Source organism: Mercenaria mercenaria, chromosome 4 (genome assembly GCF_021730395.1).
Source record: "Mercenaria mercenaria strain notata chromosome 4, MADL_Memer_1, whole genome shotgun sequence".
Lineage (NCBI taxonomy): Eukaryota > Metazoa > Mollusca > Bivalvia > Venerida > Veneridae > Mercenaria > Mercenaria mercenaria.
The window spans coordinates 36204866-36230757 of NC_069364.1; the positions used below are offsets into that span (position 1 = coordinate 36204866).

Below are 25892 nucleotides of genomic sequence, written 5' to 3' on the forward strand. Positions count from 1 at the left end.
CACATTTTTCATGGGATCTTTATGAAAGTTGGTCAGAATGTTCATCTTGATGATATCTAGGTCAAGTTCGAAACTGGGTCACGTGCCATCAAAAACTAGGTCAGTAGGTCTAAAAATAGAAAAACCTTGTGACCTCTCTAGAGGCCATATATTTCACAAGATCTTCATGAAAATTGGTCAGAACGTTCACCTTGATGATATCTAGGTCAAGTTCGAAACTGGGTCACGTGCCATCAAAAACTAGGTCAGTAGGTCTAAAAATAGAAAAACCTTGTGACCTCTCTAGAGGCCATATATTTCACAAGATCTTCATGAAAATTGGTCAGAATGTTCACCTTGATGATATCTAGGTCAAGTTCGAAACTGGGTCATGTGCCATCAAAAACTAGGTCAGTAGGTCTAAAAATAGAAAAACCTTGTGACCTCTCTAGAGGCCATATATTTCACAAGATCTTCATGAAAATTGGTCAGAACGTTCACCTTGATGATATCTAGGTCAAGTTCGAAACTGGATCACGTGCCTTCAAAAACTAGGTCAGTAGGTCTAAAAATAGAAAAACCTTGTGACCTCTCTAGAGGCCATATATTTCACAAGATCTTCATGAAAATTGGTCAGAATGTTCACCTTGATGATATCTAGGTCAAGTTCGAAACTGGGTCATGTGCCATCAAAAACTAGGTCAGTAGGTCTAAAAATAGAAAAACCTTGTGACCTCTCTAGAGGCCATATATTTCACAAGATCTTCATGAAAATTGGTCAGAACGTTCACCTTGATGATATCTAGGTCAAGTTCGAAAGTGGGTCACGTGCCGTCAAAAACTAGGTCAGTAGGTCAAATAATAGAAAAACCTTGTGACCTCTCTAAAGGCCATATTTTTCATGGGATCTGTATGAAAGTTGGTCTGAATGTTCATCTTGATGATATCTAGGTTAGGTTCGAAACTGGGTCACGTGCGGTCAAAAACTAGGTCAGTAGGTCTAAAAATAGAAAAAACTTGTGACCTCTCTAGAGGCCATATATTTCATGAGATCTTCATGAAAATTAGTCAGAATGTTCATCTTGATGATATCTAGGTCAAGTTCGAAAGTGGGTCACGTGCCGTCAAAAACTAGGTCAGTAGGTCAAATAATAGAAAAACCTTGTGACCTTTCTAGAGGCCATATTTTTCATGGGATCTGTATGAAAGTTGGTCTGAATGTTCATCTTGATGATATCTAGGTGAAGTTCGAAACTGGGTCATGTGCCATCAAAAACTAGGTCAGTAGGTCAAATAATAGAAAAACATTGTGACCTCTCTAAAGGCCATATTTTTCATGGGATCTGTATGAAAATTGGTCTGAATGTTCATCTTGATGATATCTAGGTCAAGTTTGAAACAGGGTCATTTGCGGTCAAAAACTAGGTCAGTAGGTCTAAAAATAGAAAAACCTTGTGACCTCTCTAGAGGCCATACTTGTGAATGGATCTCCATAAAAATTGGTCAGAATGTTCACCTTGATGATATCAAGGTCAAGTTTAAAACTGGGTCACGTGCCTTAAAAAACTAGGTCAGTAGGTCAAATAATAAAAATACCTTGTGACCTCTCTAGAGGCCATACTTTTCATGGGATCTGTATGAAAGTTGGTCTGAATGTTCATCATGATGATATCTAGTTCAAGTTTGAAACTGGGTCAACTGCGGTCAAAAACTAGGTCAGTAGGTATAAAATTATTAAAATCTTTTGACCTTTCTAGAGGCCATATTTTTCAATGGATTTTCATGAAAATTGATCTGAATGTTCACCTCGATGATATCTAGGTCATTTTCGAAACTGGGTCACATGCAATCAAAAACTAGGCCAGTAGGTATAAAAATAGAAAAACCTTGTGACCTCTCTAGAGGCCATATTTTTCATGAGATCTTCATGAAAATTAGTGAGAATGTTCACCTTGATGATATCTAGGCAAAGTTCAAAACAGGGTCACGTACCTTCGAAAACTAGGTCAATAGGTCAAATAATAGAAAAACCTTGTGACCTCTTTAGAGACCATATTTTTCAATGGATCTTCATGAAAATTGGTCAGAATTTTTATTTTGATAATATTTAGGTCAAGTTCAAAACTGGGTCACATGAGCTCAAAAACTAGGTCACTATGTCAAATAATAGAAAAAACGATGTCATACTCAAAACTGGGTCATGTGGGAAGAGGTGAGCGATTCAGGACCATCATGGTCCTCTTGTATTTATTTTTTATTCCTGAAAATGCAAAGTTGTACCTTCCCCCACCTCGCTCCTCAGCCCAGTCATCCCCACCACCCCGATCATGCATCCCTCCCCTGCCCCAACAATTTTTTATTTAAAGTTCAAAAGTACATGTTAAACAGCGACACTTAGTGCCAAACTACTTGATTATAATATTTCGTTCTAGTTACATTTCATGCTCACATTTCAAATAACTCCATATAATTCTAAAAGCTAAGCTTATTACACATTAGTCAGGATCAACATAACATAGATTTATGATGTACACTTAAAACATTCATTTTCTGTTAAATATTTCTTGACTAATGAAATTATTTACTTCTTGGTAACATCTTTAACTTTTTGCTGTATATATTTTTTTGTCATTCCTCACCACAAACACTTTGGCGGGGGATAGCAATTGATCAGATTTGCTTGTTAGATACAGGCTTGTCCAGCTAACTTTGCCTAGCTATTTGCAAATAGACTATCTGGTTCTTTAACATGCATGGTGTATAGCACTTATGCATGCGAAACCGTCTTTCCTGTGAAGAAGGGGTACAGGGAGACACTCAAGAGCATCTCAGAAATTTCTTGTGCCTGGACTGGGATTTGAGCTCCGGACCACTGGATTTACAGTCAAGCGTGTTACCACTAGACCACCGGCCCACATATCAAGATATTTTAGCTCGACTATACGAAGTATAAGGAGAGCTATCCTACTCACCCCGGCGTCGGCGTCTTTCCGCGTCCCCACCTTGGTTAAAGTTTTGATGCACTTTCTCTTTTTTCAACTTATCTCTGTAATTACTTGATGGATTTGATTCAAACTTGAAATACTTATTCCTCATCGTCATCCACATCATCTGACATAAGGGCCATAACTCTGGCACCAATATTTCATGAATTATCCCCCCTTTTCACTTAGATTTTCAGGTTAAAGTTTTGATGCACTTTCACTCTGTCTCTGTTATTACTGAATGGATTTGATTCAAACTTAAAATCGTTGTTCAACATCATCACCCACATCATATGACACAAGGTGCATAACTCTAGCACCATTTTTTCATGAATTATTCCCCCTTTTTACTTAGAATTTTAGGTTAAAGTTTTGGTGCACTTTCACTCTACCTCTGTTATTACTGAATGGATTTGATTCAAACTTAAAATAGTTGTTCAGCATCATCACCCACATCATATGACACAAGATGCATAACTCTGGCACAATTTTTCATGAATTATTCCCCTTTTTACTTAGAATTTCAGGTTAAAGTTTTATGCACTTTCACTCTATCTCTGTTATTACTGAATTGATCTGATTCAAACTTAAACAATTGTTTAACATCATTACCTTTATCATATGACACAAGGTGCATAACTCTGGCACAATTTTTCATGAATTATTTCCCCTTTTTACTTAGAATTTTAGGTTAAAGTTTTGATGCACTTTCACTCTGTCTCTGTTATTACTGAATGGATTTGATTCAGACTTAAAATAGTTGTTCAACATCATCACCCACACCATATGACGTAAGGTGCATAACTCTGGCACCAATTTTTCATTAATTATTCCCCCTTTTTACTTAGAATTTTAGGTTAAAGTTTTGATGCACTTTCACTCTGTCTCTGTTATTACTGAATGGATTTGATTCAAACTTAAAATAGTTGTTCAACACCACCGCCCACACTATATGACACAAGCTGCATAATTCTGGCACCAATATTTAATGAATTATGCCCCTTTTTGCTTAGGATATACTTATATAGTGTTTTGATACATTTTATCTTTACCTCTCTTATTACTTTAAGTTGATATTTTTGACATAGACTCAGGCTATTGTGCAATATCTTCATCCACAATTGGAGTCATTAAACACTCCAGTGACAGCTCTAGTTTCCTCAGATGTGCCCAGTTTCACTATCCAGCATCGAAATAGTCGAGCACGCTGTCTCCTGTGACAGCTCTTGTTTAGTCTGGTCTGACATATTTTTCAGACTAGTCCAGTGGATTAAAATTTGTGAAAGTCATTAATTTTCTGTCTTAATTTGCTTCTAGGAAAGGTTACGTCTTGCTGAACAAGAGAAAGTAAAGGAACAACAACGTAAACATGATGAGGAGATCAAGAAAATGGTCAATAAACACAACAATCAAGTACAGCAAAATCAAAATAAACAGCTGCCAAAGCCAAACATGAACAGGACACATTCTCTGGAAGAAGCGACTGTCCCACAGAATACCACTAATAATGACTCGTATGTATTAGTCTCCATTTTTCAGCGGGGTTGTCAAAATATTCATGGCTCTCGACTGGCTTCAGTTTTGCAGGGAGTACATTGTACCATAGATACCCATGTATAATGCACAGTTTTTGACCCCCGGGGCCACCCCCGAATCGTGGGTGCGCATAATACACATGTATAGACAATTTTCCAACTTCGAAACAAGTTTGTTTCCGATGATAGCCATTTTGGTAAAGGGAAACTACTACCCGCGCTTACTGTCACCGCTAAAATCTAAGATTGATATAGACAATTTTCCAACTTCAAAACAAGTTTGTTACCGATGTTCGCCATTTTGGTAAAGGGAAACTACTCCCCGCGCTTACTGTGACCGCTAAAATCTAAGATTGCCGTTACTTTCCATAAAAGATCGAATGGTTTATTTTTCTTTCAAACAAAATTAATTTCATATAAATTTAAAAATATTTTGATGAAAGAAATGTTAATAAATCACAAAAATTATGATACTAATTAAAGATCAAGAATTATCTTTGACCGAGATCAAACTGTGAACAACATAATTGACACGAGGTGACACGTTAATTGCCGGTAATTACTGGCTATTTGATCGTGACAAAAAGACTATCACACCTTTTGTTATTGGTTTGAATTGAGAAGCTCATGTCATTTTGAAAGATACCATTCCGAAATATTGAATCAGCTGCTATTTATTTATTCAAAATAGTTAATTAAAAAAGGTAAAACAACAAATATAACAATATTTTACTGGTTTTATTTTCGAGAAAACAAAAATCGATAGTACCACGAGACCGATGCTACTCTCCGCTGCGGAGATAAAATTTATTACCGGTGTCAATGTAAACTCTACTTTAGTTTTCCATCCACCTCAAAATTGACCAAAAATGTTTTTTTCCCAGGATTTTGGACTAAAATCGGGGTGTGCGCATTATACATGGGTATCTACGGTACTTCATTGTTATTAACTGAAACAATCATTGTTTTGTTTTCCTGTTGAGTCCGCTTGCGGAAGCGAAGACATAGTCGTCCAAATGGCTGTTCAGGGTATGTGCGTTTGTTTGTCCGGACCATAACTTTGACATGTATGAAGCAATCTTGTTTATATTTGGCATGAATGTTAACCTCAGTGAGATGGAGTGTCATGCGCAAACCCCAGGTTCCTATCTCAAAGGTCAAGGTCACACTTAGAGGTCACAGGTCAAGTCCGGAGCATATCTTATTTCTGCATTGGGGAATTTTGATGTAACTATTTTTTCTTTTTCTAGATCAATTAGAAGACTCACTGGGTCAAGTCCCATAACTCTGACATGTATTTTGGGCAAATTATGCCCCCTTTTAGACATAGAAAATTCTAGTTAAAGTTTTACTTGCAAGTTACTATCTGCAGAACAAATGCATATTTTAAATTGAAACTTCACATTTGACTTTGGGAATATAAAACTACTTGATTGCATCAAGTCCCATAACTCTGACATGCATTTTGGTCAGATTACGTCCCCTTTTGAACATACAACTTCTGGTTAAGTTTTGCATGCAAGTTACTATCTCCAAAACTAATTCAGATACTGGATTGAAGCTCTATAGATATTTTAACATTTAGAGTAACATTTTCCTGCTTCTGGGACAATAATTCAATAGTCGAGCATTGGCTGTTTTACGGACAGCTCTTGTGTTTTTTGTTGGCCGCCATTTTGATCAGATTTAAATATTTAAATACTCAGAACTTCCTCATTTTTAAGTCGATTTTGAAAATTCTTTGACTTCTTTAAATGATTACAGAAATCCTAGCATATGGAATTAACATCAAAACACCATTGCCTTTCCCTATAAGTTAGTTTCTGGTCAGAACAAGTGCTTTCAGAGAGTACTTGTCCAACTGAACAAGTGAAAATAAAAGTTAATGTTGACCCCTGAAATAGCCTAAGTACAAGTGAATTTATGTTTTTTGCAGGTATGAAATGACACCAAAGCGAGTACCAATGGCATCAACAGTGGAGAATTACGGTATAGATGATCTTAACTCAGGTGATGAAACGGACGATGATGAATGCCCTAGAAAGAAGATACCAGATTGGGCTCAGGGTATGTCTGTATAATGCAGGGGTGATGAAACTTTTTGAATTTTGGATGTGAAGGCTCCCAGGTTCAGTTTTGGATGTTGATGTAGATCACTTGAGTTTTCATTGGGGGTGGGGTTGATAGTACCAATTACACAACTGAAATATGGAAGTTTGCAGACAACATTAATATCTTCCTTGATAGTTGCGCCGGAATATACAGGGATATAATTTTTCTGCAGATCAGATGAATGATCTAATGATTTATTGGCTGGGTTTTCAAAGAAAAATTCAGTATTTGTAGATAAGGGCTATGGGATAATGAGTCATGTTAACCTTTTTGTTCATTCATTTTTCTCAACAACTACTTATCCAGATTTCAAGAAACTTGGTCAGAATTATCCCCTATTACCCTAGTTGGTCCAGTGAGAATGGGGTCACTGGGTCAACGGTTAAGGTCACAGGGACCTGAACATTGAAAATTGTTTCCTCAATATCTGGACAAGTATTTCACCTAAGACCTTGAAACTTCTTAGATATGTTGGTCTTAATGTGTACATGACCCCAATTGATTTTGGGGTGACTGGATCAAAGATCAAGGTCACAGGGATTTAAACATTGAAAATTGTTTCCACTCAATATCTGGACAATTATTTCACCTACAATCTTGAAACTTCATACGTCTGTTCGTCTTGATGTGTATACGACCCAGGCAGAGGGATATAGTTTTGTAATTGTCCATCTGGAGTGGTTGTGTTGGAAGTGGTTGGGAATATTTAAATAAAAATTCATGGACTTGTTTACCACTATGGGTTTATGCGGCCTGTCAAGTTTCAGTCAGATTGCCAAAGTAACACCAGAGTTATGGCCCTTTGAAGTTTCTAGTGTCAACTATATAAGGTACTATAAATATGGCAATTTCTGCTTCATAACTTGTTATATATTTGTTTGACCTAGAACTAAGAATTTAGATCACCATAATGTGGTATTGCACATACAAATTCATCAGGATCTCTTTAGTAACTTCAGAGTTATTCTCTTTAATTGTTTAAAAATCCACATGTTTGTACATAAACTAACCAATTGGTAGAATTTCATTCATGAACATTTATTGTAAACATGAATTGTGAAGTTTTCAGCTCGACTATTCGAAGAATAGTCTAGCCTTCGAATAGTCTAGCTATTCTACTCACCCTGGCGTCGGCGTCACACGTTGTTTAAGTTTTTGAATGCAAGTACATACAGCTATCATTTAAAGGCATATAGCTTTGAAACTTATTTTTTCTTTTTCTAGGTCAATTACCAACCTCACTGGGTCAAGTTCCATAACTCTGACATGTATTTTGAGCAAATTATGCCCCCTTTTGGACTTAGAAAATTCTGGTTAAAGTTTTACATGCAAGTTACTATCTCCAAAACTAATGCAGATATTGAATTGAAACTTCACATGTGTCTTCGGGGTTATAAAACTAGTTGATAGCAGCAAGTCCCATAACTCTGACCTTCATTTTGGCCAAATTATGCCCCCTTTTGGACTTAAAAAGTTCTGGTTAAAGTTTTGCGTGCAAGTACATACAGCTATTACTAAAAGGCATATAGATTTGAAACTTATTTTTTCTTTTTCTAGATCAATTACCAACCTCACTGGGTCAAGTCCCATAACTGTGACATGTATTTTGAGCAAATTATGCCCCCTTTTGGACTTAGAAAATCCTGGTTAAAATTTTGCGTGCAAGTACATAGTATTACAGTTATTAGTAAAAGACATATAGCTTTGAAACTTATTTTTAGCTCATCTGAGCCAAAGGCTCAGGGTGAGCTTTTGTGACCGCCCAATGTCCGTCGTGCGTTCGTCAACATTGTCTTAAAAAATCTTCTTGAAAACCACTGAGCAGAATTACACCAAATTTCACAGGAATGATCCTTGGGTGGTCCCCTTTCAAAATTGTTCAAAGAATTTAATTCCATGCAGAACTCTGGTTGCCATGGCAACCGAAAGGAAAATTGTTAAAAATCTTCTTGTCCAAAACTGCAAGGCGTAGAGCCTTGATATTTGGCATGTGAGATCATCTTATGGTCCTCTATCAAGATTGTTCAAATTGTGCCCTTGGGGTGAAAAGATATATATAGTAAAAAACTTTAAAAAATCTTCTTGTCTAAAACCACAGGACCTAGGCCTTTGATATTTTGTATGAAGCATTGCCTTGTGGTCCTCTACCAAAATTATTCAAATTATGCCCCTGGGATGAAAAGAGGTCCTGCCCCCTGGAGGTGGGGGGTGGGGTCTCAAGTTTTACATAGACTTATACAGGAAAAAAGCTTTAAAAATCTTCTTGCTTTAAACTGCAAGGCCTAGGCTTTTGATATTAAATATGTTGCCTTTCCTAGTGTTTCTCTATCAAAAATGTTCAAATTATGTCCGTGGGGGTACCAAGTTTAACATAGACTTATATAGGGAACAAAAAATAAAGATCTTCTTGTCTGAAAGTTTAAGGCCTGGGCCTTTGATATTTGGTATGTAGCATTGCCTGGTGGATCTCGAACAAGTTTGTTCAAATTGTGCCCCTTAGGTGAAAAGAGGCCCAGCCCCAGGGGTCACTTGTTATAATTATGAGTTAAAAATAGGGATGGGATCAAATATTAGAATATTGGAAAATCGGTTGAATATTCAAATATTTGTAAATTATTGTAACTTTTTTTCAAAATATGTATCATTGATTTTGGGCAATATAAGCATGCAAATTCTACAGAATAAAACTGTTTGTTCTGTTGTGGATGTAATCGCGTATCAAAAGATGTTCAATTAACAAGAAAATAGCAATGCATAATTGGCAGGGGCCACCGTTACAGATTAACAGTTTGTAACAGGTGTAAATGTGTCAGATGCATGTCAAAAGATGTCCAATTAACAAGAAAAATGCAATGCATAATTAGCTGGGGTCATCGTTACGGATTAACAGTTTGCAATAGGCGTAAATATGATACCTTTTTGTCTTTTGTTCATTTTTATTGGCGCCTGTTTTATGTAACAAGTTTTAGAATATTTTTTTTTCGAAAACAAGACCAAACTTGTAGACATTGTCGATCTTTTTACAATATTTTGAACGACATTTCAGACTGTCCGCAGAATCGGTTTTCATCCGCAGTAGGCCGTATTTGAAATAAATTTTGAAGTAGTTTATAATAAAATCAAGAAATAACATATGATAGATGTATAAGATCAGGAGGTTAAAGTCTGCCTTACTTGCTTTTTATACGCCGATTGAAAATTTTCAAAATGGCGGCGGTAATACAACAGCGCGACACGTGCTTAATGGGACGACCTGCTATTTTTAGATAAAGTTGCGACGGTCGATATTATAATCGATTTGGTTTTTTTGTGTCATTTTGAAGCTAAAACACTGAATTAGTTAAATATATTCATGAATATCCTGACAGAATCGTGAAATAAAACGCTAGCGTCGGCGTGTTTAACTAGATAGGGTCGGGTTACAGACATTTTTTAGGCCTTATTACGTACGATGATTCACGCTTTAAACAAAGGAATACATTGTGTATTGCCAATCACTTAATAAGAATTTGAAGCTTCCGTTTAAACAAACCGGATATTCGAATATGGCAAACCGAATATTCGAATATTGATTTCAGTATTCGTTCCCATCCCTAGTTAAAAATGAAAAAATACTTCAAAAATTATCAGATCATATTTCCTAGACTGTTTAATTATAATTACCTGATGACCCCAAGAGATTAGGGATCACTTGACCTACTTTCTTGTTTTTTAAGATACAGCCTTGAAATTTGGATGACATGTACAGTTTTGCACACCGATATTAAAACTGACTTTCAGTTACCATGAATGTGACCTACCTTCTTAATATTTTAGCATCAGTTAGCCATTTGAAACATGTGGCTCATATTACTCAGGTGAGTGATTCAGGGTCATCATGATCCTCTTGTTAGCTCACCTGAGCACAAAGTGCTCATGGCGAGGTATTGTGATCACACTGTGTCCGTCGTGCGTGCGCTCGTCCGTCCGTCGTCAACAAGTGTGTTTAAGACATCTCCATAACCACTGAATGGATTTTGATGAAACTTACCATGGGTGTTCCTTGGATGGTCCTCTACTAAAGTTGTTCAAATAGTTCTGCTTGGTTGCACATAGGGGCCGCAAAGCTAAAAAAAGAAAAATCTTCAAGCGACATCTCTTTCTAAACCGATGGACCGATTTTGATATAATTTTACACAAATGGTTCTTATGTCACCCTCTACCAAGATTGTTCAAATTATACCGATTTGACAAAAAACATTGCTGCCAGAGGGCATGGTCACCTCTCCCTATATATGTATATAGTGGAAACTTTAAAATCTTGTGCGAAACTGCTTGCCCAATTTGAATAATTTTACACAAATGGTCCTTGTTTGACTCTCTACCAAGATTGTTCAAATTATTCTGATTTGTCAAAAAACATTGCCGCCAGAGGGCGTGGTCACTTTTCTCTTTATGTATACCATACTTGTCTGTATTACTGCCCTAAGGTAAAAAAAAATGGTCACAACCCTGCGTCTGACATGTACTTACTATAGGTTTTTATATTAGAAACTTTGAAATCTTCTTCTCTGAATCAATAATAGCTAGAGCCTTGATATTTCATGTGTGATATCAGATTTGTTATGTCTACCGTAATTGTTCAAATTATTGCCCCAAGTTCAAAAGTGTGTGTGACATGTATATAATATAGGCTAACATAGAAGAAACCTAACTCTGTACTTATACAAACACACTTGAAGCCTTGTACACAGGTGAGCACTTTAGGATCAGTGACCCTCTTGTTTGGTTTTTGAAGCATTAGCAAAGAAATTTGTTCAACCAAGCAATTAAACTTAGGTGAGCGATATAGGGCCATCATGGCCCTCTTGTTGAAGTTACAGCATAGAAGTTTGGACCACATGTATAATTTTTGATACAGATTTCAATACTCATCTTGATGATCTTGATCATGACCTACTGAACTACTTTCTCATTTGAAACTACAGCAAAGAGATTTAGACCACCTGTTTTCATAAAAATTTCAATAGTCATCTTGAATAGTCTTAATTGTGACCTACTGACCAACTTCCTCGTTTCTGAAGTTGCAGCAAAGAAATTTGGACCACAAGTATAATGTTTGATACATATTTCAATACTCATCTCTAATAGTCTTAAGCATGACATACTTTCTTGTTTTTGAAGTTACAGCATAGAAATTTGGACCACTAGTCCTGTATAATTTTTGATACAGATTTCAGTAATCATCTTGAATAGTCTTAATCTTGACCTATTCATCTTTAATATTCTTAATCCTGACCTACTGACCTATTTCCTTGTTTTTGAAGCTACAGCAAAGAGATTTGGACCTCCTGTATATTTTATTTAACAAATTTCAGTAGTTATCTTGAATGATCTTTACCATGACCTACTCAACTAGTTATGCATCCCTTTGAAGAAGCAGGGGTGTATTGTTTTGCAGATGTCGGTCAGTCGGTATGTAGACCAATCTGTTTCTGGATGATAGCTTGGGCCTAGGATCGTGAAAGTTGATAGGGAGGTTGATCATCACCAGCAGATGACCCCTATTGATTTCGAGATCAGTAGGTCAAAGGTCAAGGTCACAGTGACCAGGAACAATAAAACAGTTTCTGGACGATATTTCAAGAATGCTTGCGCCCAAGATCAGGAAAATTGATAGGGAGCAGATGACTCCTATTGATTTTGAGGTCATTAGGTCAAAGTTCAAGGTCACGTTGGCCAGGAACACTTGAATCGTTTCCAGACGATTACTTGAAAACACTTGGGCCTAGGACACGAAACTCAACAGGGAGATTAGTCATGACCAGTAGATGACCCCTTTAGATTTTGAAGTCAGTAGGCCAAAGGGCAAGGTCACATTGACCCAGAACAGTTAAACACTTTCCAGAGAATAACTTGAGAAAGCTTGAGCCTAGGATCACGAAACTTAATAGGGAGGTTGATATGACCAGCAGATGACCCTTGTTGATTTTGAGGTCAATAGGTCAAAGGTCAAGGTCACATTGAACCAGAACAGTAGAACTTCTGTTTACAGTGAGCAAATAATTTTTGTTTCTTGTGCAATTACTGAATGCATCAAGAGGGGCATTTCATGTTCTGTGAGCTCGTTTTTTGTTTTTGAAGCTTTAGGAAAGAATTTTGTTCAAGCAAGCGAGCGATATAGTATTTATAGATGTTATGAAACAATCAACTACTGTAGGTTTTTGTGTATGCAAATTTTAATCCAAGTGTTTTGTTATAACATATTGTATATATAGTACAATATTGTTTATACATCATTGACAGATATCAGTTCATTATGTTATATGGCAGTAGAGAAAATTAGGTGCCTTCCAGTAGGGGACTTTGTATTGCATGGCAATACTCCTTTCATTTGTTTTTACAGGATCCCAGTTGAAGACATTGTTGATCAAACAACATTATCATCCACCAAATCTTGATGAACTTTTTGACGTGATTGAAGCACCAGATCTCAATGTTCTTTTTGAGAAGAAGAAAGCACGATTTAACAAGAGGACAAGCTCCGCCCACTGGGATTCACCAATACTGAAACCAGGTTTATTGGGAAGGATGTAAGAAACACGGCTAATGTAGTGGGTTTAATCATTATTTATAATACAGCAATAACTAATTAAATGTGAGAGTTCAGGATATTCATTTCACAGATGTTTATGTAACATGCAGAAACATGTAATAAGTACCAGTGACATGGAGGATGGAGGGGAAACTGTCGTTATTTTGGTACAAAAAATTATGTCATATAGAGAAATGCCAGTGTAAAACAACAGTGATATTCTGTAACATTTTGAGAAATGCGATTTGGTTGAAGAACCAGGTGTGATAAATTTAAGTTGAGGAACACTGATAGAGATATTTGTACTGATGATGTGTTGTACTTGTTAAACTCTAATTTAGGTATTTTAGTAAATCCTGCTTTTATATAGTCTTAAAATGTTAATATGTATCCACTGAATGTATGTTGATTTTGGAAAAAGCATCGAGTAGAAAATATGTTTGCATTTCATTTGTATGTATTTTATTATTCTGTGTAGAATTATGGTTTATTGTTTTTAATACTTGGATATCTTTTCAGGAACAGTTATTATTTTAATTATAAGAAAACCTTGACTAGGAGTTTGATATACAAGCATATCAGTTGAAATGTTATAAATGTCTTCTTCAATTCTTTACTGAAGAGGCCCCGCCCCAGGGGTACCAAGTTTTACATAGACTTATACAGGGCTTGAGCTAGGGGCGACTTGAGCCAAAAAGTCGCTTTGAAGCTCCCCACTGCGTTCTAATCTAACATCAAAGTGAAATTGAAGTTGCCGGATTTTTTATCCACTATCGGCCAGTTGACACTTGACTTGAATACACGATGGCAAAATTTATACTCCGCCTACTTCAGATGCTGAGAAATGCAAAGGCGATTATGGTCTTTGACACTTTTTAACTTTGACTAAAATAACATGAAATTAATGCAAATTTTTTAACCCCCAGCACGACGAAGTTGTAAGGGGGGTATACTGGTTTCAGGTTGTCTGTCCGTCCATCTATCTGTAGATGCAATCTTGTGCACCTAATCTCCTTGTTACAATTTAATGAAACTTCACACAAGTGATCAGTAGTAACTCTTAATTGTGCATGGTGAATGTTAGGTTCTTCCAGAAAAATATTCTGCAGAGTTATGGGACTTTTTATTACTATACTGTATCTGCATATGCAGTCTTGTGCGCACCTAATCTCCTGAACCCATAGACAAAGTTTAATGAAACTTTACACAAGTGATCAGTAGTGACCCAAGTTGTGCATGATGCATGTTAGGTTCTTTTAGAAAAATACTCTGCAGAGTTATGGGACTTTGTTTTTTGTTACTATTCAATATACAGAGTCTGCATATGCAATCTGATCTCCTGAACCCTTGCACAGGCAGGCAGGCGGTCGGCATCCAAGAGCATGTCCGCTCTCTAAGTCAGTTTTCATCTGAATTTCACCAAATTTGGTGACGATGTTTTTGGGCATAATATCTCAGCTGAGTTCGATAACTAGCAAATTCGCCCTAAACACTCTTGGATTATGGCCCTTGAATTACTCAAAATCTGCAAATTTAGCCTTGAACGCCATCTAAGTCAAACAGTTTTCATCCGATCTTCACCAAACTTGTTGACAATGTTTGTGACAGGTTTGATATCAGCCAAATCGCCCCAGGCACTCTTTGACTATGGCCTTTGAGTTACTCGAAAAACTGCAAATTTAGCCTTGTCCGTTCTCTAAGTCGAGCAGTTTTCATCAGGTCTTCACCAAACTTGGTAACAATGTGGGCATAATATCACGGCCAAGTCCGATAACCAGCCTAATTGCCTTAGGCACTCGTGATGTCACTGCTGTTGACAGGTATTTAATTGAAGACCAGCATAATACACATCTGATATTTAAAAGGGACTGAAATGATTTTATGGGTTTCCGCGTTTTGACTGCATTACCACTGGGAGTCTAAGAGCTTGATTCATCATTTGCTGATATGGTTTTAACTGTTTTTATACCCCTCCCCCACCCCCTCAGTTTTGCCCTGTTACATCCCAAAATCTATATCTCAGTTATTATGCCCCCCCCCCCTTCGAACTGTCGGTCGGTATGTAGACGAGTCCGTTTCCAGATGATAACTCAAGAACACTTGGGCCTAGGATCATGAAAGTTGATAGGATGGTTGGTCATAACCAGCAGATGACCCCTATTGCCCTATTGATTTTGAGATCAGTAGGTCAAAGGTCAAGGTCACAGTGACCCAGAACATTTAAACGGTTTCCGGATGATAACTCAAGAACGCTTGGGCTTAGGATCATGAAAGTTGATAGGGATGTTGGTCATGACCAGCAGATGACCCCTATTGATTTTGAGATCAGTAGGTCAAAGGTCAAGGTCACAGTGGCCCGGAACAGTTAAATGATTTCCAGATGATTACTCAAAAACACTTGGGCCTAGGATCATGAAAGCTGATTGGGAGGTTTATCATGATCAGCAGATGAGCCCTAATGCTTTTGAGGTCAAAGGTCAAGGTCACAGTGACCTGGAATAGGTAAACCGTTTCTTGACAACAATTTGAGAACGCTTGGGCTTAGGATCACAAAACTTGATAGGGAAGTTGATCATGATCAGCAGATGACCCCTATTGATTTTGAGTGCAGTAGGTCAAAGGTGAAGATGACAGTGACCAGGAAGAGTTAAACGATTTCCAGAGGATAACTCAAGAACGCTTGGGCCTAGGATCATGAAAGTTAATAGGGAGGTTAGACATGACCAGCAAATGATCCCTATGGATTTTGAGACCAGAGGTCAAGGTCACATTGACTCAGAACAGTTAAACCATTTCTGGATGATAACTTGAGAATGCTTGAGCCTAGGATTGTGGAAGTTGATCATGACTAGAAGATGACCCCTATTGATTTTGAGGTCAAAGGTCAAGGTCATGTTGACCCAGAACAGTAGAACTTTTGTGTATAGTGACTGAATAATTTCTGTTCCTTGCAGTTACTGAATGCATGGGTGGGGGTGGGAGGGGATTTCGTTTTCTGCGAGCTCTTGTTACTAAATGGATTTGATTCAGACTTAAAATAGATGTTCCACCTTATCATCCACATCATGTAACCCAAGGTGCGTAACTCTGACACCAATTTTACTTGGAATTTAGTGTTAATTTTGATGCATTTTCACTATATCTCGGTTATTACATAATGGATTTGATTCAAACTTAAAATAGATGTTCCACCTTATCACCCACATCATGTGACACAAGGTGCATAACTCTGACACCAATTTTTCATGAATTATGCCCCCTTTTACTTAGAATTTAAGGTTAATTTTGATGCATGTTCACTAAATCTCAGTTATTACGAAATGCATTGGGTTCAAACTTGAAGTAATTGTTCCACATCATCACCCACATCATATGACACAAGGTACATAACTCTTGCACTAATATTTCCTGAATTATGCTCCCTTTTTGCTTAGAATTATACTTATTTAGTGTTTTGATACACTTTATCTGTACCTCTCTTATTATTTGATATTTTTTAACACAGACTCAAGCTATTGTGCAATATTCATCCACTGTTGGAGTCATTAAACACTCCAGTGACAGTCCTTGACAGATTTAAATGTTTTTGATACACAGGTTTAACATCATAAAATACAGGTAGAGTTCGACTTTGGCTACAAACCACCAATTTTATAGGAAGTTATGGCCCCTTTCCAACTTAAAATTTGTCAAACTTATGGTTGTCGGACAATAACTCACAAAAGACTTGGCAGATTTAGATAAATTTCAGTACAAATGTGTAAAATCATATAATACAGGTCAAGTTTGATTTAAATTGCACCTTCTTGTGGCCATGTCTTTCTTATGGTTGCCATTCTTCTGCGACAAGACCGTATTGTGGGGGTATTCGTCACTCCTTTGATGGGTCATAAACATCTTGAGGGATCTTCAAACTTAGTCAGTAGCATCATGTAAGGTCCTTTCCCAATGTTATTCAAATAGGGTGTGCTCAGCCCCTTTAAGGATCTGGTATAGCTTCAAGTAGAAATACCTTTAAATGACTTTTTCTCATGTCCTGTTTGATGGATCTTAATCAAACTTAGTCTGTAGCATCATTGTAAAAAACTTGTTTCCAAAATTATACAGATTGGGTCAACCTGTCCTATTTTAGGGTCTGCTAGAGATAAAAATATGTAAAAATAGCTTTCAAAAGTTTTTCATGGATCTTTATCAAACTGGTCTGTAGTGTCATTGTAAGGTCCTCTTCCAAACTTGTTCAAATAGGGGGACCAGTCCTCCTTTTAGGAGCTACTAAAACTAAATATTGAAATACTTTCAAAAGATTTCTTCTTAACATTATAAAAAAACTATCTGAAACCCATTCAGCCTGCTCCATTGGTCTGTGTGTATATTTTCCAGCCATTTTTAAGAGGCATGTAGGGGAGACATAGTTTTTGCCCTGTACCTCCGCCCATCCATCACACTTCATTTCCAATCAATAACTGGAGAGCCCGCCCGCTTAGCTCAGTAGGTAAGAGCGTTGGTCTACGGATCGCGGGGTTGTGAGTTCAATCCTCGGGCGGGGCGTATGTTCTCCGTGACTATTTGGTAAACGACATTGTGTCTGAAATAATTAGTCCTCCACCTCTGATTCATGTGGGGAAGTTGGCACTTACTAGCGGAGAACAGGTTTGTACTGGTACAGAATCCAGGAACACTGGTTAGGTTAACTGCCCGCCGTTACATGACTGAAATACTGTTGAAAAACGGCGTTAAACCCAAAACAAACAAACAATAACTGGAGAACCATTTGTCCTAGAACCTTCAAACTTCATAGGGCTTACAGAGTAGATGACCCCTATTGTTTTTTAGGTCACTCGATAAAAGATCAAGGTCACAGGGGCCAGAACATGGAAATCCATAACTTGAGAACCACTTGTGCCTTAACATTGAAACTGCATAGGATGATTGGACATGTGTATTAGATGACCACTATTGATCTTTGGGCCATTCTTTCAGAGGTCAAGATCACATTAAACTGTTTCTAATCTATTACTTGAGAACCTGGTTCAACTACTTGACCCAGAATGTTGAAACTATATGGGATGATTTAACATGCCGAGTAGATGATCCGTATTGCACTTCAGTCACTTATTTTCGCTCCTGTCGACTATCAACTTCTTGCCTATTACTACCATGCCATGTGTTTTACTACAAGAGCATCTAGTTAATTTAATCAACTTCTGCTGCCTCTGGAACTTTTGACACCTGGATCATATATTGGTCCTTTCCAAAGTTGCACACTAGCCTGTTTATGCTCTGAAACTCGTGAGCAATCTAGGGCCACCAAGGCCCTCTTGTTTATTTAATAAAATTATTTTTAATGTATTTTTGGAGAAAGGTGGATAATTCCCTGCTACTGATTTAAGTTTGCAAATCTGCTTTTAACTTATGTCATTGATTTGAAGAAAAACATGAACAACTTAAATATTTATGTAGAATTTATATAATTCAACACTTTGAAATTTGAACAATTCAGTAGCATAATTATACCCCCACAAAACGAAGTGAGGAGTGAGCTTGGCGGTCGGTCGGTCTGTTGGTTTTTGTGGTTTCCGGATGATAACTCATGAAAGGCTTGACCGATTTGAATAATTTTTGGTACACAGGTGTAACATTAGAAAATACAGGTCAAGTTCGGTCTGTAGGTCAAAGGTCAAGGTCACAGTGACTCGGAACAGTTAAACGGTTTCCAAATGGTAACTTGAGAACGCTTGGGTCTAGGGTCTTAAATTTTTGTACACTGGTGTAACATGATTAAATACGGGTCATGTTTGACTGAGGTCAAAGGTCAAGGTCACAAAAACACGAAACAATTAAACAGTTTCCGGATGATAACTTGAGAACGTTTGTGCCTAGGATCATGAAAATTGATAGCGAGGTTGGTTATGACCAGCAGATGACCCCTAATGATTTTGAGGTCAGCAGGTCACAGGTCAAGGTCACAGTGACCCGGAACACTTAAACGGTTTTCGGACAATAACTTCACAACGCTTGGGACTAGGATCACGAAATTTAATAGGGAGGTTGGTCATGACCAGCAGATGACCCGTAATTATTTTTGGTTCAAAAGGTCAAAGGTCATTTAAACCTTTTCCGGTCAATAACTTGAGAACGCTTGGGCCGAGGATCATCATAGGGAGGTTGATCATGACCAGCAGACGACCTCTATTGATTTCAAGGTCAGTAGGTCAAAGGTCAAGCAAGTGCAGCTTTGACATTGGCTTAGTTCTGTGACAAGGCCATATTGTGGGGGTATAATTCGTCACTCCTGTGACAACTCTAGCAAATTTTTAGCTAACCTGAGCACGTGTCAAATAGTTTAAGAAGTTTTTGTGTCTAGATAACAATTATTTTATAAACCTAGAAATAAAATGGCAAATTATATGCTAAAATAAAACTATCAAGAAAAGACCTAGGGTTTTGCTTTTTTATACGCCCGTTCGAAAAATGAAACGTATTATGGGAACGCCCCTGGCAGGCGATATCCACAGACTTTGTCTGGAGCATATCTTCTTCATGCATGGAGGGATTTTGATGAAACTTGGCAGAATTGTTCACCATCATGAGATGAAGTGTCAAGCACTAGAACCAGGTCTGAGGTCAAGGTCGCACTTAGAGGTCAAAGGATACAAGAATGAAAACTGGAGCATTCATGCATGGAGGGATTTTGATATAACTTGGCACAAATGTTCCAATGTTGATATAACCACCACAGGACGGAGTGTCGTGCGCAAGAACTAGGTCCAAGGTCAAGGTCACACAGAGGCCAAACGTACAAGAATGACTTTATCCGGAGCATTTCTTCTTCATGCATTTTTTTTTTTTTTTTTATGCCCCTGAAGGGAGGCATATTAATTTTCAACTGTCTGTCCGTTAGTTCGTCACATTAACTTTTTGCATGAAGGCACTTTACTGGTGAACCACTGCACCCAGGACCTTCAAACTTCACATGCTGATAGTACTTATTGAGTACACAACCCTACTGACTTTTGGGTCACCAGGTCAAGGTCACAGAGGTCAGTGTTAACTTTTTGCATGAAGGCACTTTACTCGCGAACTACTGCACCCAGGACCTTCAAACTTCACATGCTAATAGTACTTATTGAGTACACGACCCCTATTGACTTTGGGGTCAAAGGTCAAGGTGCTGCGGGGGCATTTGTCACCATTAGTGACAGCTCTTGTTCAAGATAACTTCCCTTAGTTGTTACTATAAATAACTTATATTGTAACTTTTTTATAATTGATCATAGGGAAAAGCCAAGACCACTTTTCTGTTGTACAACATAGATGTTATTTTCAAATTTTAGGTGTATTGTAAAGTATCTCTACCTGGTAAAGAGTTTTTTTTGTGGACTTAGAAAAGCAAAAGAATTACATTAATTACTAAACAACCACAAAATTTAAATCCCATTTGCAAATACAGGTGCTATTTGCTGTGATCGGCGTATATTGTGACATTCTGGCACTCTTGTTAGCTCCTTTACTTGTGCTCTGGGTCAGCTATTGAGATCGCTCACTGTCCGCCATCCGTCCACACTTTCCATTAAACAACATCTAAACCACCAGGTCAATTTAATATAACTTCACATGGATGTTCCTTGAATGGTCTTCTTTAAAAATTTATTCAAAGAATTGAATTCCATACAGAACTCTAAAACTTTAAAATCTTCTTGTCCAAAACCACAGGTCCTAGGGCTTTGATATTTGTGTAGCAGCATGTAGTGGTCTTCAACCAAGAGTGATCAAATTATCCCACTAGGATCAAACATGGCCCCACCCTGGGGGTCACATGGTTTATTTAGACTTACATAGTGAAAAAATTTGAAAGCCTTCTTGTTTAAAACCACAGGGCCTAGGGCTTTGATATTTGGTATGTATCATCATCTAGTGGACCTCTACCAAGTGTTATAGGAATGGTCTCTGTCCTTCCTTCCTTCTGTCCGTGCGTAACATTTTGTGTCTGCTCTGTATCTCCTAAACCCCTTGGAGAATAATCATGGAACTTTGGTCAAATGATCACCTCATCAAGACGATATGCAAAACCCATGAGTCAGCCATGTTGGCTCAAGGTCAAAGGTTTGAGCCTGCTATTTCATGTCTGCTCTGTATCTCCTAAACCCCTTGAAGGATAATAATGGAACTTTGGTCAAATGATAACCTCATCAAGACATTGTCACACTCTACCAAGATTGTTCAAATTATACCAATTTGTCGAAAAACGTGGCAATTAGAGGGCGTGGTCACTTTTCCCTATATGTATTTAGTGGAAACTTTAAAAATCTTCTTGTATGAAACTGCTTGCCCGATTTTAGAATAATTTTACACAAATGGTCCTTGTGTGACCCTCTACAAAGATTGTTCAAATTATTTTGATTTGTCAAAAAACATGGCTGCCTTAGGGCATGGTCACTTTTCCCTATATGTATATAGTGGAAACTTTAAAAATCTTCTTGTGTTAACTCATTAATACCTGCAGCCATATCGCTGCTTAATTACTGGCATCAATTTTCCGATACATTCCTGAGCCACTTATCTGCTTTTTATGCCTGTGGATTTTCACTGATAATCAATAATCGATAAGATCTAGGCATCCTTTGATCAAAATTAGGGATACACATCTGTTTATAAAAGATGAATAAAACTGAAATTTTCACAACTGATACTACAATTCATGATCTAATCAATAATTTAAAATTTACTATTATTTTGATTTGCAAAATTGTTTTACAGGCCAGCTGAAGTAACATGAATAGATCTATGGAAAACTGCAATATTCAAGAAAGATTGGACATGGAAAAACAGCCATTATTTGATTATTTTATATTTATTCAAATATCATCTATTGCTAAACAAATGACATTATGAAAGAACGAAATAATACTTTATGTAATAAAATTAAAATTACTGAATAAAGAAGAAAGATTCTGTGGTATAATAGAATGAGAAGTTAAACAGGAAATACCTACAAATAACTTTCAAATTCCGATATTTAGTGATGAGTATATTACAAAAATGCTTAAATAATAAATATTTGGTTGGTTCGATCGCTTCCAGGTTTTATAAATATTTAGAGTAAAATATTTTCATTGGTTGACTTTGACAGCAGTCTAATCGTTGGTACTCTTACAAACGTAAAATCACGTCACGCGGCATACAGTACTATCAGGCGGATAGCGCATTTATGCGATCCTTGGCATACACGCCTGTTATCTTTTGACAGATAAATACGACATGCGGTACTCGATAAGAGTTAAAATGAACGCATAAATGCGATCTGCATCCTTAATGAGTTAAACTGCTAGCCTGATTTTAGAGTAATTTTACACAAAATGGTCCTTGTGTGACCCTCTAGTACAAAGATTTTTCAAATTATTTTGATTTGTCAAAAAACATGGCCGCCAGAGGGCATTGTCACTTTTCCCTATAAAATCTTCTTGTGTGAAACTGCTAGCCCGATTTTAGAATAATTTTACACAAATGGTCCTTGTGTGACCCTCTAGTACCAAGATTGTTCACATTATTTTGATTCGTCAAAAAACATGGCCGCCAGAGGGTGTGGTCACTTTTTCCTACATGTATATATAGTGGAAACTTTAAAAATCTTGTGTGAAACTGCTTGCCCAATTTTAGAATAATTTTACACAAACGGCCCTTGTGTGAACCTGTACCAAGATTGTTCAAATTAACTTGATTCATCAAAAACATGGCCGCCAGAGGGCGTGGTCACTTTTTGTTATATGTATTTAGTGGAAACTATAAAAATCTTCTTGTTTGAAACTGCAAACCCGATTTTAAAACTAGAGCTATCACTAAAGGTGATGAATGTACCCCCCCCCCCCCCATGCACGTTCACAGTACATTGCAATTTGACGCACACAAGATTGCATTATTATGTGTACTGTATGTATTTAGACTGTATGTATACAGTAGTGTAACAAAAAATAAAGTCCCAAAACTATGCAGAATATTTATCTAAAAGAACGTAACATGCACCATGCACAACTAGGGTTGGTACTGATCACTTGTGTGAAGTTTCATTAAATTGTGTGCAAGGGTTCGGAAGATTAGGCGTGCACAAGATTGCATATGCAGACTGTATGTACATACTATGTTAACAAGAAACAAAGTCCCATAACTCTGCAATTTTTTTTGTTGAAAGAGCCTAACATGCCCCATGCACAACTACTGTTGTTACTGATCACTTGTGTGAAGTTTCATTAAATTGTGTCAAGGGGATGAGGAGAGATGGTGCGCACAAGATTGTGTGTATGTATATAGTATAGTAACAAAAAACAAAGTCCCGTAACTCTGCAATTTTTTTTTCTGAAAGAACCTCACATGCCCCATGCACAACTGCTGTTGTTACTGATCACTTGTGTGAAGTTTCATTAAATTGTGTCAAGGGGATGAGGAGAGATGGTGCGCACAAGATTGTGTCTACGGATGGACAGACAGACGGACGGACGGACAACCTGAAACCAGTATACACCCCCCTTACAACTTTGTTGTCAGGGTGTACAATAATTTTACACAAGTGGTTCTTGTGTGACCCTCTACCAAGATGGTTCAAATTATTTCGATTCGTCAATACATGGCTGCCAGGGGGCGTGGTCACTTTTCTTCTCTGAATCAATTACAGCTAGAGCCTTGATATTTGGTGTGTGATATCAATTTGTAATGTCTACCATAATTGTTCAAATTATTGCCCTAGGTTCAAAAGTGTGTGTGACATGTATATGATATTGAGGCTAACATAGAAGAAACCTAACTCTATACTCTAGACACACTTGAAGCCTTGTAGACAGGTGAGCGCTTTAGGGTCAATGACCCTCCTGTTTACAAAATGGATCAGAAGCGATTTTCTTCCGGAATTTTCTAAAACAAACAAAGGTCTGTCTTCGTACCTCCTTCAAAACTTAGATAGAAAATGTTTTTTCAGGGTAATGATCACTTTGGAATTGCTTTATTCTGTCGTTTGATATATAATTTAATGCATTGACACCCCCAATACGTTTGTAGTATCGGGTTTTATACTAATTTTGAGGTACCATGCACAGACGTAAAAATTGCGAAAACAGGTCATGGTAACGTCATACGCATGTTTATCGCTCTAAAAGATGATGATATATATTGGAAATATCTTCAAGTTTATTTTGGTATATAAGACTATTAGGAAACCTTAAATTTTGACAAAGTACCATTCCCCCTGAAATAGACTTTTTTAGGGAAAAATCTTTTAAAAAAATTCTTGTTTTAAACCATCAGGCCTATAGCTTAGTTATTTATTATGTGGCATGCTCTTGAGGTTCTCTACCAAGATTTTTCAAATCGTGACTCGGGTCAGTATAGGCCATGTCAGATGGTTCCTTGTTTACATAAACATTTGTTATTGTGATCACTCACCGTCCATCCGTCGTCCGTCTGTCCACACTTTACTTTAAAGGCGTATGCTAGAATTCCCTGTATACGAGATGGGCGAAAATTTTCCCAATAACAGAATTTCTTTAAACTTTGGATATTGAAGGACAATCATCTAAGAAACAAAAAAATGCAATAAAAATCATAGGTCACCGGATTCAAAAAAGAGTTATCTGCCCTTGAAAACGTCATTTTTGGGGGAAATGCCGTTTTCAAGGGCAGATAACTCTTTTTCGAATCCGGTGACCTATGGTTTTTATTGCATTTTTTTGTTTCTTAGATGATTGTCCTTCAATATCCAAAGTTTGAAGAAATTCTGTTATTGGGAACATTTTCGCACCGAATTCTAGCATACGTCCTTAAACAACATCTCCTCCTAAACCACCAAACCAATTTAGATGAAACTTCACAGAGATGATCCTAGGATGGTCTTTAAAAATTGTTCAAAGAATTGAATTCCATACAGAACTCGGGTGCGACAACCGAAGGAAAAACTTCAAAAATCTTCTTGTCCAAAACCACAAGGCCTAGGGCTTAGATATTTGGTATGTAGCATCATCTAGTGGGTCTCTACCAAGACTGTTCAAATTATCCCCCTAGGGTCAAATATGGCCCCACCCCGGGGGTCACATGGTTTATATAAACTTATATAGGGAATATCTTTGAAAATCTTCTTGTCCAAAACCATAAGGCCTAGGGCTTTGATATTTAGTATGTAGCATCATCTAGTGGGCCTCTTACCAACATTGTTCAAATAATCTCCCTAGGATATAATATGGCCCTGCCCTTGGGGGGGGGGGGGGGATCACATTGTTTCTAAAGACTTATATAGGGAAAATCTTTGAAAATCTTCTTGTCAAAAACAAAAGGGCCTAGGGCTTTGATATTTGGTATGTAGCATGATATAGTGGGCCTCCCCCAAGATTGTTCAAATGATCCTCTCAATAAAATCTTGAACAAGTTCGATATTGGGTCATCTGAGGTCAAAAACTAGGTCACCAGGTCAAATCAAAGGAAAAGCTTGTTAACACTCTTTAGAGGTCACACTTCTGGCCCAATCTTAATGAAACTTGGTCAGAATGTTACTTTCAATAAAATCTTGGATGAGTTTGATATTGGGTCATCTGGGGTCAAAAACTAGGTCACCAGGTCAAATCAAAGGAAAAGCTTGTTAACGCTTCATGAATCTTGGTCAGAATGTTAATCTTGATGGTCTCAATGTCCAGTTTGAATCTGGGTCATGTAGGATCATAAACTAGGTCA

The 25892-nt window shown here is 37.3% G+C and overlaps 1 protein-coding gene across 2 annotated transcripts in view; it reads left to right on the forward strand.

Moving 5' to 3' along the window:
• The window catches only part of LOC123551446 (inner centromere protein A-like), a 176924-nt gene extending 158212 nt beyond the window's left edge, over positions 1-18712 (forward strand). For both annotated transcript variants that reach the window (XM_045340386.2, XM_045340385.2), the window contains 3 exons: positions 4281-4477; positions 6435-6565; positions 12996-18712. In XM_045340386.2, the coding sequence (XP_045196321.2) occupies positions 4281-4477; positions 6435-6565; positions 12996-13186 (519 nt within the window). In that variant the 3' untranslated portion in view covers positions 13187-18712. The remainder of the gene's footprint in view (positions 1-4280; positions 4478-6434; positions 6566-12995) is intronic.
• The last annotated feature ends 7180 nt before the right edge of the window (positions 18713-25892 follow it).